The following is a 17,039-nucleotide window of genomic DNA, read 5'->3' as shown; positions in this document are numbered from 1 at the left end:
CTGTTCCTTGTCAGTGAAGCCTCAGAACAGAAACAGAGGTCACTTAAGTTCAGTGTGTTCAACTCTGCATCACAGACATACCAGACTTACTCTGCGTACTGCACGCACAGGGCCGTGACAGAAACAGCGCGTGCAACATATTCCAGATACGTGGGATTGACTGCACATGCCTGTATCACGTGCAGAAGACCTATCTCTTTTGATATTAGACACGTCCTAGAAATACTTCAAATATCTTTTATAGGGTAGGGGACTGCTACAAATCCTAAACTAATGCATTGCATCAACAAGGAGTCAAATTGTCAATCATAACATATCAAAACACACCATCAGGGAAAACAAGATTAGAAAATACTTTGATAACAGAATTCTCAGTGACAATTTACAATGAGGACAAGTATTTGCCGCATGGGTTAAAACTATGATTTGTTCATCCTAAGTACATTTAACCCAATGCAGATACCATGGAAGGGTCGAATGGTCATGATTCAGAGAGTGCCAACCCTTACAGCAGAAGGTGAGGTTAACAGCACTCAGCCCAGTTTAGTTCAGAATAATCCTTTGTCCTTATATCTAACTCTTTTCACGTTTTAGACTTTAGACTCGACTAATCCCAGCTCAGTCTCTACAAATCAGCAATGAGTCTTGCAAGTTACCTTTCAATCTGTAACGAATTAACTCTGTCACTTCTATAGGCATGCAAAGAAAAGAGAAAAGAGTCGAAGAAGGTGTTAGAAGTAAGCAGTATAACTAGTCTCTAGTACCACAGAATAATCCAACTGTCCTTAAAGCCAATGGCAGCTATGCTGCTGAATTCAGAAGCAGAATGTTGTGCTGACCAAGCAAATGATACATGAAGTTCACTGAAAGAGTAAGAAAACCATAGGATACGACTCCTAAAAGTAAAGAGTAATAAAAAGAGAATTTTAAAAGAGTGAACAAGGTAATTGCATCACGTAACTTCTTTGACATTGTTGTTTCTGTTTTGTACTTGGAAACAAAAATCAGATCAACACACTGCCAATCAAACTTTTCAGATAATTGTGCTCTCCAACTGTTAATTACTAATTCCTCTGTAAAAAATTGCCTTACAATTTTTACAGAGCTTAAAAAAGTAAGAAGCAAGTGTAATAATGAATATGTTTGATGTTCCACAATGTTTCTTTCAGAATACTCTGTCTCATATTGGCACAGTTGGCAAGTAAGTGGAAGAATGATAATACATCAGAGTAATATAACCTGCATGCAATTCATACAAAAAGAAAACCAAAGACAATTTTGTATAAGTTGCTTTACCCAGCCTAGGTGGGGATGAAGTTGAATGGTTCATGATGAGCTCCACTGAAGTCAAATTAACCAAGAAGAATTCTTGCATCTCTGGTACGTCATCCTGCAAAACACAAATTCAGTACATCTTCTTTTCATTTTCCTTTAAGAAACTGTCTCAGAAGTCACCAAAAAGCAACACAGTAGAAGTCTCTGATATTATAGCAACACTAGAATATTTTTTTTTTCCCATTTTCCTGAAATAATTTTATTGGGTTTAAAATTTATTATCTTGAATGAATTATGAAGTAAGACATTATATTTTATGAAAAAGACTCCGTGGTGACACTGAACTATTCCTGTGAATAAATTTCTGCCCAATTTTAAATGCGTAAACCTCAACCATTAAGAAAGTAAGAGCCTGCAGCAAGCAATGAATTACACTGTTCTGAATATTAGATAGTAAAATCTTAATGAGGCAGCTACTTTTTGTTTAAGCATAAGTAAAGCTGCTTTCTGCTATTATTTGTCCTTTTGTGATTTTAACATTAAGATCAAAACTGTCTTTCAGAATGACAAATACATATACAGCTTCAAGTAATATACAGGTTGCAAGCTTTTGGTTCCAAAATATTACTTTTCTGATGGTCATACAGATCAGTATAGAACGAAAGGGTTTACATTTTACCTCTAGAATAGTAATATTTATGGCATCTGATGTTTCTCCTTCTTCCAAAATCAGTGATCCAGAAACAGATACATAATCAGCTCCTGGTTCAGCCAAGATCCCGTCCGTCTGATTGCTTAAAGTGAGCAATCCTGGAACTGTGGCATACGTAACATTGATAGCACCTGTTTAATTTGTGACAAAAAAAAATAATCATTTTTTTATATTCTTATGTCATACTTACTGGAATAGACACAGAAAAGATATCAAATGCTCACCCACAAAATGAAAAGCCTAACCGCAAAACAAAAGGATTAAAAGATTAATCCAGAGCCAGTGGAATTTTGTTATTGTTTTTAATGTGCTTTCAGTCCAGCCTTTAGTGACTTGTCCAACATCACAGGACTCAGAAAGCATTAGGAACTAATGTATTCAGCTATTTCAGGTGCTATGGACCACAAATATTACTCTGCTGAAGTACTACCTGGGATATCTAATGTATTATTAATATCAGGTTTGGTGCCAAGGTAAGTAGAACATTTCTGGAACGACTGAAATCTAAGAAAGGCTCTAAAGACAGGGCTGGGAAATAGAGTTTATTAAATCTAGTTTCCTTCCCAGGCAGATTGACACAGACTTCAATAAAGCATAAAATTAAGGGACACACTAATGTTACTGATGTTACCAATGGTACCAAGGGAAAAAAACAGAAATAATTTTTTTATAATAAACCCATTTCTCACTAATATGCCAGGGTAAGCCAAGTTGCAAATTTAAAGAGAGTGATCCTGGAGATAAAATGACAGATGAAATTCAAAGCTAGTCTGTAAGAAATAAAATATAAGGTGCAAAAGAATCTTAGTTTCAATATATAATGATGGACTTCAGTTTAAGTAGGAGATGCAACATTTACTATGAATACTTTTCTTAAAACATTACTTTCCTGATTAGTCTTTCAAAAGTAAATTAGATAACTGAATGATATTAAAAAGAAATGGGAAAACATTGCTGCTCCATCCCAGGAAAGGTGATGGAGCAACTTAACCTGGAGGTCATCAACAAGCAAGTGAAGGAAAAGAAGGTTATCAGGAGTGGTCAGCATGGATTCACCAAGGGGAAATCCGGCCTGACCACTCTGATAGCTTTCTACGATGACATGACTGGATGGGTAGATGAGGGGAGAGCAGTGGATGTTGTCTACCTTGACTTCAGCAAGGCTTTCGACACTGTCTCCCATAACATCCTCCTAGGGAAGCTCAGGAAGTGTGGGCTGGATGAGTGGTCAGTGAGGTGGATTGAGAACTGGCTGAATGGCAGAGCTCAGAGGGTTGTCATCAGCAGCACTGAGTCTAGTTGGAGGCTGGTAAATAGTGGTGTCCCCCAGGGGTCAGTACTGGACCCAGTTTTGTTCAACTTCTTCATCAATGACCTGGATGAAGACTTAGAATGTACCCTCAGCAAGTTTGCTGATGACACCAAACTGGGATGAGTGGTAGATACACCAGAAGGCTGTGCTGCCATTCAGCGTGACCTGGACAGGCTGGAAAGTTGGGCAGAGAGGAACCTGATGAGGTTCAACAAGGGCAAGTGCAGGGTCCTGCACCTGGGGAGGAACAACCTCATGCATCAGTACAGGCTTGGGGCGGACCTGCTGGAGAGCAGCTCTGTGGAGAGGGATGTGGGTGTCCTGGTGGACAACAAAGTGACCATGAGTCAGCAGTGAGCCCTGGCTGCCAAGAAAGCCAATGGAATCCTGGGGTGCATCAAGAAGAGTGTGGCCAGCAGGACGAGGGAGGTTCTCCTTCCCCTCTACACTGCCCTGGTCAGGCCTCATCTGGAGTACTGTGTCCAGTTCTGGGCTCCCCAGTTCAGGAAAGATGAAGAGCTACTGGAGAGAGTCCAGAAGAGGGCTACGAGGATGATGAGGGGACTGGAACATCTCCCCTACAAGGAGAGGCTGAGGGAGCTGGGCTTGTTCAGCCTGGAGAAGAGAAGGCTGCGAGGGGACCTAATAAATGCTTACAAATATCTCAAGGGCGGGTGTGAGGAGGATGGGGCCAGACTCTTTTCAGTGGTGCACAGCGACAGGACAAGGGGCAATGGGCACAAACTGGAGCAGAGGAAGCTCCAGCTGAACCCGAGGAAGAACTTCTTCCCTCTGAGGGTGACGGAGCACTGGAACAGGCTGCCCAGGGAGGCTGTGGAGTCTCCTTCTCTGGAGATATTCATGACCTGCCTGGACAAGGTCCTGTGTAGCCTGCTCTGGGTGACCCTGCTTGGGCAGGGGGTTGGGCTGGGTGACCCACAGAGGGCCCTGCCAACCCCTACTATTCTGTGATTCTGTGATTCTGTAACACAGAGATGTCATTAAAATGCCTCTACAACTCTGCTGATTTCAGGTCTTGAATATATGTTTTCACTGATCACTTCAAAACAGACATAACAAAAGAAATTAAGAGGGATTGTATAGTCTAAAAAGGGAAATGGAAAATGATTGCATGTTATCTCACAATATAAATTGAAATTCTCAGACAACAAGAACAAGAAAATGTTTTTGGATGTAGCACATCACTGAAATATGGAATTAAGTACCATTTAATTTCATAGATATTAAAAACCAAATTGATTTAGAAAGGAATAAGAAATTCTCAGAGGAGACATAAACTGAAGTCAGTGCTCTGAATGCAACTTTTTTCTATGGGGCATTCCAAAGCTGGCAACTTCTGGAAGTTTAGAGGGGAAACGTGTGGCAACGATCATTCCTTACAAGCTCCTTTTCTCATATGTTTTTTATTTTTTGTGGAGAGACTAACACTTTTAGACAGATTCATTAGACATACAGGTAGTAACCCTAACAATCAATTAGTTACCTCGCAGCTCCCATACTCCTTGCTGTGTAAATGAGGGCTATGGCTCTGGTTTTAACCAAAATTTAGTTTCCAAGCCTGCAGTAAGAAACCTAGAAGTTCCGAAAACATCAACTGTATTTAAGATTTTTCAAAATTTCCGGCCTCCCTCTCATGGCTTTCACATGATCTAATGATTACTGAAACAGAATTTCCTTTCTCTTGGAGTAATTATACAAACCTAGAGATCCAAATTCTCTGTTAATAAAAAGCTGAACTGTTTTGTTTTCCTCTGGAATTAAAACTACCCTGGATGGGGAAGCAAAATTCAAGACTCCATGTGGTTCATCACTAGCTTCTACTGTCAAAACAGCTTCATATCCTTGACTATCCAAAACAGCAGCACCTGAAGAAGAAACTCCTGCAAAAAAATCAATGGATTACAGTGAATAAAGTGAATAAAAGTTGCATAACATTTTTTTTGGTCTTACATTATTGCTATTATTATTTACAAATGACAGTCAGTAACAGCATAAATGAAATTAAACTAAATGCCTGATGTGCTCACTGAAGTTTATGGATGGTGTGGCATATAAATATATATTTACATTCTATAACAAATACAGGAACATACAATCACAACAGAAATTGTATGCGTACTAAGTATAGAGTCACAAAAACATATTGAGAAATCAGAAAACTTCACGGGCCAGTGCCAAATATCAACTTCCCTAAACCTCCTCTATTGTAAATGCAAAGAGAAAGTTTTCCCAGGAATTAACTCCAGAAGTTAAAATTATATTCAACTTCTCAAACATTCCATTAACAAATTACTCTTTTTTTGAAGTGCTGCCTTGATGAGTAATTGTTGATGTATTAATTTACACTTATCCTGATGGATTACAAGAGTCCACAAATGATTCTGGCAAGTTGGTAAGGCACCTAGCAGCTGCACAATCCATGTCAAACTAGTTAGGTGTTTAGGCATTAACTTCAGTTTAATAAAGGGTATTTCAGAAGGGATGCAGTTTCATGCTTCTTTTCTCTTTATAATCTGAATGGCAAGAATAAAATATTCTGGCCCTGAATTCAGAGACAGATCAGAAAGTCAGCTTGTGGCATGACAAGATTTCTTTAAAAGATAAAAATCTCCACTTATTTCATGGCAACTGTATCCAGAACACATTAGTAAGCTCAAGTTCATATTCTATTAAAGGGAAATTAAGAACTATTAAATTAAACAGGCAAGAGGTAAATTGGGTTGAAAACCAGTTAAGGAAAACTGCAAACACACTATGGGGTTTATGTATATATATACACACATACAGAAGGATCAAGCCTGTTTCAATAAAACACGAATGAACTTTGCATAATTTACACTAGTTGCAGCATGCTTAGTCCTACACTTCCAAAATGGATTAATATGTATGAAAATATTACACTACTAAATGGTAGCTTTAAGACATAGCAGGCTATAGTTCTACATTACCTTCTGTTTTAATGTTGTATAGGATGATCTGGTATTCTTCTTTTTCTTCAGGAATATGGTCATCCAGCAAGTGAACATACAATGTTGTATTCAATGTCTCCTGTTTATTTTATTGATAAAATGATTAGTCATTATTCTATAAAATACAAGTGATACCACTGTATCACGTGTATTTTGAAAAACACCTTTAAGAAATGTAAAGTTTCAAAAACTATAAACTCCCTCCAGTTAGGAACTCCAAGAGTAAAGAATCAGTAAATAATCAGATCAAGAAACAAAGACTGCTATAAAAGCACACTAATTTTCTCAGTTCAGTTCTAATTAGAGTATTCTCCTGTAGCCATTAACTTTGCTTATGGACTTACCTCAGGAAAAAAGAGTATTCCAGAATAGTTTTCAAAATTTTGTTTTACGTTATGCCCAACTATCTTCCATTCAACAGTAACGTTTCCCAACCCTGGGGCAGTTCTTAAAATATGGAATGGCAATCGTTCTCCTAGGAAAAAAGGATCAGATGCAATATTTTGGGGTTTCCTCTCCCTTATGATATCACTCATAAGAATGAGAAGCCCAAAACATGCATTACAGTTAAAATAATTTTCCTGAGAGAATTAATATTTATAATAGTGAGCTTCACAGTATATATTTATGTAGTTTATATAGCGTTAAATATTTTAAATATGGACTTGTGAAATTAAAATGCTGTATCAATATGAAATAGATCGGTAGGTAAAATTAGTAATATTATGCAATACATTCACATTAGAGGACAGGAGTTTATTTTTAATATGTAAGTGTATTGCATCCATAAGTCAACAGCAACTTTCAAGTGCAAACAATTTAAGTTTCCCAGTATGTATAGTGTTGCACAGCCTTCCAAGACATGAAACACGCAGAAACCTATAACACTGAGATGCTTAGAAATAATAACACGTGAGATTTCTTTTGCTTACTAAATAATGAGGAAAAGAAAACAAAAAATGTCAAAATGTGTTTTACTGATGCAGAAAGAGAAATATGACAAACTTATTTCCGTCTTTCTTAGTATTGGTATAAACTGACTTGAATTTTTTTCACTGTTGCAAAATCTGGGAGTAACTCCATCTTCTGATTTGTGTTATGTACACACGTGGAAGCAACCCTATTGAGAAACGTTGAGATACATCTATGAAAGTGACAGAGAAGATGTGGTGTTACGTGCCTTCTTACTCCATGGCATAAAGAATTGGGCAGCCCAGCTTGTCTCTCTCACTATATAATTTAAAGAGCATCAAGTTATGATGCTATCTGGCTATTCTAGGATATTATATTGCAGGACAGTATTGTGTAGCTAAAACTGGCAGGAACAATTTGAACATTTTCCAGACGTTTTTTTTTCAGTAAGATATTATTACAGAAATGCATGTACATTGGCTACCAATGAGAGAGATACGAACAACTAACATCTAGAGATGTTAATATAATTTATTAAAATACAAAACTGTGAAGAAGTAATACAAGGATTCCATACACCTATTTTCAAACAAATAGAATTAGTATGTGTTATTGAGCCTCAATATTTCAAACTTCTGTTAGGCCTTGGTGATGTACCAATTCATATCTTTGTCTTAAGTTGTTCCATGTTGCTTTTAAGAGAATAAAAGAATTAAAAATTTATTGACATCACAAGAATTCTGCTTCTACAGTCAGATACCTGAGGACAGACTGCCAGTTTACAGGTTCCCCTGAGGCTAACGTATCATATTGTGTAACGCTGCACTGAAATCCATTCTATTCGAATTCAGAATTTTGCACAGCCATTGCAAACAAATAAATATTTAACAGAAAGCTGGTTACGTTAGTACCTTTGCAGAATGTATAATTTAGAAAAGGTTATTTCAAAACAACATTATGTAAGACAATGAATTTTCACTGAAGACTGGGACAAAATGCTTTAAGAAGCAGGAGCCTGTTACATGGTAATCCGAACACTAAGAAGAAATCTGAAGTAACTTCATCATACAGTAATTACAGTAAATTGATTACAATTACAGACTCCAAGTAGTTAATTACTGACCCATGTTTCTTGGTCAGCTTTATCAAAATCTTCAGTATCCCTATCCAGAAAAAAATACTAACACAAGTACTAACTGATTTATGAAGACTGAAAGCCTTATTAGGCTAATTTCACCTTTTAAAGTTTTATAATATTTAACCATGTTATCCGTATCTTTAAATTTCTACAGTGAGCCCTGGCTGCCAAGAAGGCCAATGGGATCCTGGGGTGCATGAGGAGGAGTGTGGGCAGCAGGGCGAGGGAGGTTCTCCTCCCCCTCTGCTCTGCCCTGGTGAGGCCCCATCTGGAGTACTCTGTCCAGTTCTGGGCTCCCCAGTTCAAGAAAGATGAGGAGCTACTGGAGAGAGTCCAGCGCAGGGCTGTGAGGATGAGGAGGGGACTGGAGAATCTCTCCTATGAGGAGAGGCTGAGGGAGCTGGGCTTGTTCAGCCTGGAGAAGAGAAGGCTGAGAGGGGACCTTAGAAATGCCTCTAAAGATCTGCAGGGTGGGGGTCAGGAGGACGGGGCCAGACTCTTTGCAGTGGTGCCCAGCAACAGGACAAGGGGCAATGGGCACAAACTGAAGCAGAGGAAGCTCCAGCTGAACATGAGGAAGAACTTCTTCCCTCTGAGGGTGCCGGAGCCCTGGCCCAGGCTGCCCAGGGAGGCTGTGGAGTCTCCTTCTCTGGAGATATTCCAGCCCCGCCTGGACGCGGTGCTGTGCAGCCTGCTCTGGGTGACCCTGCTTGGGCAGGGGGTTGGACTGGGTGACCCACAGAGGGCCCTGCCAACCCCGACCATCCTGTGATTCTGTGATTCTGTGACTTATCAGGGAGAAATAGGCCTCAGCCATCCTCCTCTTCTTCCTTATTTCAGGCTACTGCAGTGCATTTTCCTCTAACACAGTCACAGCCACACAACTGTGCATGCCTCTGCCTGTACTAAAATGCTACTCTATCCCTCAATAAGGTTATAAATAATAAGCACAGCTTGAAAATCATAAAATTTTCTTGGCAGAAATTGCTCAATAATACAATAAATATAAAAGATAATCACATTTGGATTTACGTCTGATAAATTTTGTTTTTGGATTAAAAACACCTTTATAATGGAAATGATATACAAACACTGAAATCATCTAAAGGCCTTAACTCATTCTTTGTATTTTTCTCAAAGAGAATTAGTCTGGTTGATTTTTCTTGCTTGACACAAGGCACTACTTTTCACAATCTGGAGGAACAGCAATCAAATCATTTCCAAACTATAGTAGGGCATTTCAGCTCTAAATGGCCAGCATTTACCAGCATGCTATGAATAATATTTAGCCAGTGGGAAGTACTCAGGGTAATCGTAACCTTTGAAATGAGACAGTTTTTATTAATTCCTCATGCTCATTAACAGCTCTTCTTAGCCTGCCAGATAGCTGCCGGCTTGGCAGGCAGATCAGAATTGTTAATGTGGAGGAACAAAGGATGACAACCAGGCACACACTAACACAGAATTAACATAAACTATATCTACATAAAAACCAAAAGTTTATAATATCCTTTCATTTCAGGGAGAGGGGGGAGTTTGGTTGAAAAGGACTTTTTTCTTCAAACAGAAAATGCAACACACACGTTTCTGGACAGTAAATATCTGTTTTGATAACTTTCCCTGCCCATCAGTTTACATGTCAGTGAAATATGATACTGCAATACATCGAGATTCCAGCAAAGGCTGCTGAAAGCAATCACCATTAGTACTATTGTTATCCCATGCAAAGCTACATCAAACCTTAGAACAAACACACAACCTGCTCTTTTAAAACAGTAGTAGAAACCTTTGGTCCATATCAAATTATTATCATTCTTTATCAACTTTCATGACTGAGTGATGACAGCAAGACTACTACATTCCTAAATCAGCTACCATAAAAAAGCATACACAGAAAATTTTAAAACAGCAGTTTACTGAGTTGGGAAGATGCAATCCTAATCTTTCTGTGGGAATATTTTCTAGAAGATTTAAAGTGAATTGCAAGTCACTGATAGATGAGATTTGCTTATGGCTACTAATAGGTGTGCATGATGGGAGTTATACACAGTTCTGGAATACAGTATAAATGAATAAGACAAGAAATGCTAAAAGGAGCTTTGAAATTCAATACCAATAGAAGCAAGGCACGATCTTCAGAAAAAAGGAAAGCACAGGTGATGATATATACAATGGGCTTAGAATAGGGTACTCATCCTTTCCACAGATTTCATTTAAGTGCTATGCTTTCAAGAGTTAAAAATAAAGGAAATACATGCCAAGTGTGCGGTTATTCTCTGCTCGCTGGCATTCTCTGAGCAGTACAATCACTGTAATTCACTATCAACAGAAAGCATCCAGATGTAGGCTAACATTAAACAAGCGGAGTGTGGTCAACACAAAGAACCCACCTTCACGACCAATAACAGATCTGGAGCCTGTCTGGAAGCTAATAATTCCTGCCACATTGTCGTTTGCCAGAATAATCACTGTGACAGTGTCAGAACTGGGCAGAATCCGACTCCCTCCTTCAGTATGGACCAGGCTGATTATGATACTTTCATTATCCTCTGGCTCTGGATCATCTAAAACGGTCAGCGTGACCACCTGTTTTGTTTCCCCTACAAGGAGAAGAACACATACATACTTATGAGTACAAGTGGAAATCACCTTTTAAAAAGGTTTAATCATCTCCTTTCATAGGAAATACCCAACAACCATAGAAAAGGATGTGAAGCATATTTATTTATTTACCTGTATTGAAGTTAGTGATGTCATTATGAAGTTTTATTCAATTACTGTGGAAAAGTTAAATTAGGGCAATGTAATTATCCTATTATGAAATATACTACGTAGAAATTAACATTGAAAGCACAATTTCTGAATGTCTAGAACTCTTTATTTGTATTGTAAGTTCTCTATGACTTCCAAATTTAACTTACAAAAGGGGAATATAATTCTTGTAAAAAAATTACCAAGTGCATAAATTCTCTGATGAACCATATACACAAGTATATGCACTCAATTTGAATATATTTACTGGGCCAGGTAATGCATTAAAATGGGCTGTCATTGTGTTAGTTACTTCTCTTCTGGACTACCAAAGAATGATAATGTAAACAGCAAACACGATCAATTACCAGTCTCTATAATCTGTTACAATTTACAACAGAATGCTGTTGCACAGTGCGTGTGCATAACCTGTGTTCTATGATTATGAGAATATCCATTTACAAGGTACACATATTTCTTGCTACATTATCCTTCAAAATATTTTGAACACCGTTTTTACTAAGCTTATAACCATGAATGTAATTACATGTCAACCTCAGAATCACTGCTGATAACCGTTCTTTCAAGTTCAGATGATTTAGCAAGCTAGCTAGCACACTAGAATGTTTGCTGCACTCTCATAAATTGCTTTCGAAATAACTGTTCATCAACTCAGAATCTGAAAAGATAAAATGTATCTGTCATGCTGCATGGCACATAAGTAATGTCTGCCATTGATTTATTCATCTTGTTTTTAATTTTTTTAATATGCTGACATTATTTTATGAAATTAATACAATCTCAGAATCTAAAAAGTGGCATAATGAAAAATTAGTACTGTACTGATTGAAGGTAACAAAAGACCTGTTAGGCCTGACTCTCATTTTCATTACCCTTGATATAACAATAATCTTCAGCATTATTATTCCTTATTTAATTGGTAAAAAGGTCATCTTTGTAGTGCACACTGCGATATTAAAAAAATACTGTTTTTTTTTTTTTTTACTACCACTGTGTGTGTTCTGCAACATAATGCTCTACGCTAATGAACTGTATTCTTTTGAATACGTGTCCTGAGCATTCAGGGAGGTTTAGCCTAAGAATAAGACATCACTTCTCAAAACATCCAGAGGACTGAGTGCTTATCAGATTCTTTTTGCTTTTCTTTAGTTTTCTAAAACGGATGCTAGTGCAAAACCTCGCCTCACCTTCAGCGAACACCAGAATCTCACCAACGCCTACAAAATCCAAGTTTGGGGTAGCAGTTCCACCAACCACACGCCATTCCACTGTCACTTGTCCCAGGCTGCCTTCTGTCCTGTGTATCATTAGCTGCACGTTGGTCTGAGGACGTTCTTCTACTTCAACATACAGACCTTTCTCTGTTGTGTTGGGACTTACACTGTAGATCTTAAATACTCCAAATGCATCCCCATTCATCATTATGATAACTGTGGAAGTGTTTGGCTGTCCTATAGTTGGTTGGTTTTTTAAGCTGGCTGAGATGTTTATAAGTTCAACTTTCAAAAGGGATATAGCGAATTTCTCATCCAGCTCTGGCAGACTGTCAGGGAGTATGGTAACTGTGAGATTTGCAAACTCTTCCCCTTCCCACATTATGGCCCAGTGTCCTGTAATAGATTCATAATCACTACCAGCGATGGCTTGTGTGCTAAAGAGAGCGGACGCACTGGTAATGTTTTTCTTGTAGGTCCAGAATCCTGAAGTGTTAGTTAATGGGCTGATATCCCACGTCAGCCAAAGGCAGAGAGGAATCTCAGAGGCACTGGAAAATGCAAAGGCTGAACAAGCTTGTTCTTTTAGGCACTGAGTTGCACAGGCATAGAGTGGATCACTTGCTGCGGACACATTCACTCTGGTCTTGGATGGCTGGTCAGGAATTCCTTGTACAGGAGGCTCGTAACAGGCCAGGATATCCTGACCTTGCTCAATGGCAAGAGCTACGACGTCAGTCTCGGACGTGCTGTAAAATATCTGCAGCTGACCAAACTTTCCCCCACTAAAAGACATTAAAATAAAAAAGTAATGTTAGTTCATGAAGTACATCTAATATTCTGTATGTTTCTGGGTTAAGAATAAAAGTGAAAAAGATCAACTGGCTGTTACTGAATTGCTGAAAAGTTCCAAATAGCAAATTAAAGTGGATTCACTTGAAGCTAGTACCAGAACAACCTTGTTGTATTTTTTTGTGGATAGTAAGTTTGATTATTTATACCTTGGGCAGCAGTCTGTTAAGTATGTACGTTTGCAAACATTTGTTTCTAGGAATTAACTTAGTCTTCCTAGGGCTGGCAAGGAAGTAAAAGACTGTGCTGCCCAACCTTGTCATCTTTCCTCCTACGTGTCCTCAGGATATCATATCAGGTGCATAAAATCTGCATTCCTTTTCCTATTGCTTTCCATCCCACTAGAGTTGACCCATTTTGTCCTCCAGTTCAAACTACAGGATCAGGCCGTTGTGCAGCTTTAAATGATTTGACGATAAATAGGCAAAATGAAACTTTAAGTACACTGGGTACATTAAGTTCACATTGTACATTACAATGTGTCTTACGTTTACGTACTTTATGTGCAGTTCTAATAAGCAGACATCTAGTTCAAAAACAATGTACAAGAAATAAAAATGCATTGAGCTGGCAGATCAAGAAATTGATGCAAATACTTATACAAGAGGAGCATGACATTTGAAATTATAGCCAAGACAAAAAAAAAAAAATTAGTAGATATAAATAATGCAAACATCATACAAACCTTCGCCTGACTGTTATATTTGCAAGCAAATTTCTTTCTAGTGGCTCCTGAATTCGATATAAGGATTGATGAAAGAAAACTGTGCCATAAGGATTATCATTGGCAGGTATTACAATATTTGCCACGGCATCTAACCCAATAGCACCACCACTGGAGGCCTGAGTTAATTCTACACGGACAATCTCAAAAAGAAAAAAAAAGAAAAAGAAATAATGCAGCTAAATGATTTTTGGTATTTTTAACAATAATCACAAGAAAAGTAAAATCTGAACTTCTTGAACCTTCCCGCCAGAACATTCCCTGCTTTTCATTGCACACATATCTATAACAATTTAGAACTCCAAGAGTATTCAAGAACGACATTACTGCTTTACTTACTTCTTCTATTTCTGGAATATCATCAGCCAGGATTTCCAACAGCAACATCTGAACGGCTTCCCCAGGGGCAAAAGTAATATTACCGAAGGTGACCTGCAAGTCAGCATCAGCAGGATGTCCATTAATGGTAGCAACCCACTGAACTGTAACATTACCGAGCGTCCCAGCATTGCGGATTATTGGCAGATTTATGGTTACTGATCCAAATTCAGGCTCTTCCACAGTGAATTCGGTAATCTGAAAAACTGAGGCACAGCACAGAGAGATGTATTTCATTAACAATGAAATTGAAAGTAAATGTATCAACTCCTGAAGTACATAGTTTTATTTCACTTGATTGCATTGACTTGCACAGGTAAATCACTTGTAATCAGGAGTGAACTTAAACGCAAACTTTCAGTATTAACATTTTCATTTACAGAGCAAATTAGTATGAAAAATTAAGCCCTCATGAAAAAAAGTTTATTCCAACATAACCATTGTTCAAGGCTAACCATGAGTTGTTTCTAAGCTCTTAGAAGACAATTTCATAATTATTTCTAGCAAGGAAACTCTTTAGCAGCTTTCATGTCACTTACTAAAGAAATACGTCAACATAATCCATCGAAAATTGTTTCGAGTAAAAGTCTTCCTTGTATTAAGCTTTTAGCTTTTAAGAATGAAATTATTTAATTACTTATCTGGAATTACTTCTTTTTAACAATTTTTCTTTCTTTCCTCTGCCTTCGTCTACTAACAAAACTGAACAAGAGGAATTAAGTAGGGTACTAAAGGGAGAAAAGTGTAGGTCAAGACAAAAAAGCAGGAAAAATTGCACCAAAAAGCAAACAACAAACAAAAAAAGACAGATTTCTAAAATACCATTAAGTTTTTGAAATTACCAAAACTCTTCTCAAAACCTGTGTAGTGAAACTAATTTTGGAAAGTACACACAATCCATTTTATTGATAATAACAGGCAGAAGAAAAACTGAAGTAATTGACAGAAAATAAGAGAATGTAATTTAATTTCTCTTTCTATTTTTTAGTGTCCCCAGATTTTTAAATCAGCTGTGGCTGATTATCTAGTAAAACTAAGATAACAATTTAAGCAACAGATACTAGAATGCAGATTTTGGCTAAAAGCCATTACAGAAATGCAGCCCTTAGATAACAAAATAAAAAAAGTAAACTAAAATCCATCTAGCTCTATTCGGAGACCCCAAAATCTTGCTATACCAACTTTTGTTACATTTAAGTACCATTAGTCCTTAATTACATGTTTTAATTCAGTTTATCTTATCTTTTCCTGTAATGTTTTCTTCCAGGCTTCCTCTTTGTGTTCTGAAAGTTTTTATTCAGCTGCCCAGTAATAGCTCACCCACAAATCTGCAGTAAAAATGTTAACAGAAGAGCAAAAATATGCAAATAAGACTCATTTACCAAAGGATCCAAATGGGTCATCAGAAGCCTCAATAGTTATGATGGCCCTAGTCAAAGATCCAAGCAAGGCTCCTCCTGTTGTTTGATTCAGCAGCTGAACATAAAATGACTCCTCAACTTCAGGATTGATATCATTAATTATATAAATTGGCACAGCTTTACTTGTTTCTCCTTCTAGTAACACAACATCTGATGAGGCTACACTGTAGTCCTCGCCTAGATTTGCAGATTAAAAAAACAAATAAAACAATAAAAACCACAGAATAATATTAATACATTATGAATCATCACTAATACTTCTCTTTTTGCTTACACATGTATTGCTCCCTGCTTTTATGGTTGTTTTTCCTTCTCTTCAGACAGCCTTTTTTAATTATCAAACACAGTCCTTTTTTATGTCCCATTGCCCTTTAGATATCCGGATGGATTAAAATAAAACTTGGCTTGGCCAAAACAGAGTTTGCACTGTTCGGCCAAGTGGTAGTTACAAAAGGTCCATTATTGTCTTCCATTGACAAGGTCACACTACCAAGATGTTTGTGTCTTTGATTTCTAATCACCCTCTGGCTTTCCAAGAAATAAAAACCAACAGAAGCACCTTTGTCTAAGAAGATTTTAGTTAAGGGCACATTTTGTGTGTGGACCTCACTTTATGCAAACTTGTCCCTACAGATGTCCAGATGAACAACTCCGACACAGTAGACAATGGCACAGCTTCAGAAACTAATTGAAAGCATACTCTGACATCAATCAAGCCATGCACCTATTTAGAAAAGTCTGTTACATAAAAAGGAAACCAAAACACCAGTTCTCAGAGCATGTACCACCCGCCTATTCAGTTTTGGACACAGCTGAAATACAGTGGTCTTCATTTATAACTAAATGGTTTTGACCATGCAGACTTTGCAAGTTTGCTCCTTTCTTTATGTACCTGTTCTATAGCAGGGACAAACTGCAGAACTTCAGCTTCCATTTTTAGAAGTCCAGCTCTTCTCGGGCTTTGGTTGTTTCTTGCCTGTTTGTTTTACAGCTGAATGCCCACCTCCCACTTCCCCTCCAATAAGCTCACCCTAACAATGTATGGTGGGTTTAAGCATGTACATATGACTAAATAGTAGCTACACATACTACTCTAATATTTTTCGGTTTTATTTATGTTCTTTTCTTGAAGAGGTTGTGGGCTACTAGTGAAACAAACACCTCAATTCCTCCACTCATTTCTCTCGTAGATTCTTCAGTGATGAGGTCTCAGAGCTTCCTAAAATCTGATGCATGGTCACTCCCATAGGGCTAGCACTCCTGTTTGCTAAGCAGAGTCAGTAAATACCTCGTTACTCTTTTCTTGGAGTTGTTGCACAATAGTGCCTTCAGTACACGC

The 17,039-nt window shown here is 37.8% G+C and overlaps 1 protein-coding gene across 1 annotated transcript in view; it reads right to left on the bottom strand.

Annotated features, from left to right (window-relative positions):
• ADGRV1 (adhesion G protein-coupled receptor V1) overlaps positions 1–17,039 on the bottom strand; it is a 313,027-nt gene that overhangs the window by 232,546 nt on the left and 63,442 nt on the right. Inside the window, exons 30-39 of the mRNA XM_075411234.1 lie at positions 15,662–15,877; positions 14,241–14,485; positions 13,863–14,044; positions 12,299–13,110; positions 10,730–10,939; positions 6,634–6,764; positions 6,269–6,368; positions 5,021–5,200; positions 1,955–2,118; positions 1,297–1,390 (exon numbers count right to left, since the gene is read on the bottom strand). Of these exons, the coding sequence (XP_075267349.1) occupies positions 1,297–1,390; positions 1,955–2,118; positions 5,021–5,200; positions 6,269–6,368; positions 6,634–6,764; positions 10,730–10,939; positions 12,299–13,110; positions 13,863–14,044; positions 14,241–14,485; positions 15,662–15,877 (2,334 nt within the window). The remainder of the gene's footprint in view (positions 1–1,296; positions 1,391–1,954; positions 2,119–5,020; positions 5,201–6,268; positions 6,369–6,633; positions 6,765–10,729; positions 10,940–12,298; positions 13,111–13,862; positions 14,045–14,240; positions 14,486–15,661; positions 15,878–17,039) is intronic.

This window comes from Opisthocomus hoazin, chromosome Z (assembly GCF_030867145.1).
Source record: "Opisthocomus hoazin isolate bOpiHoa1 chromosome Z, bOpiHoa1.hap1, whole genome shotgun sequence".
NCBI lineage: Eukaryota > Metazoa > Chordata > Aves > Opisthocomiformes > Opisthocomidae > Opisthocomus > Opisthocomus hoazin.
This window is presented reverse-complemented; position numbering and strand designations above follow the sequence as displayed.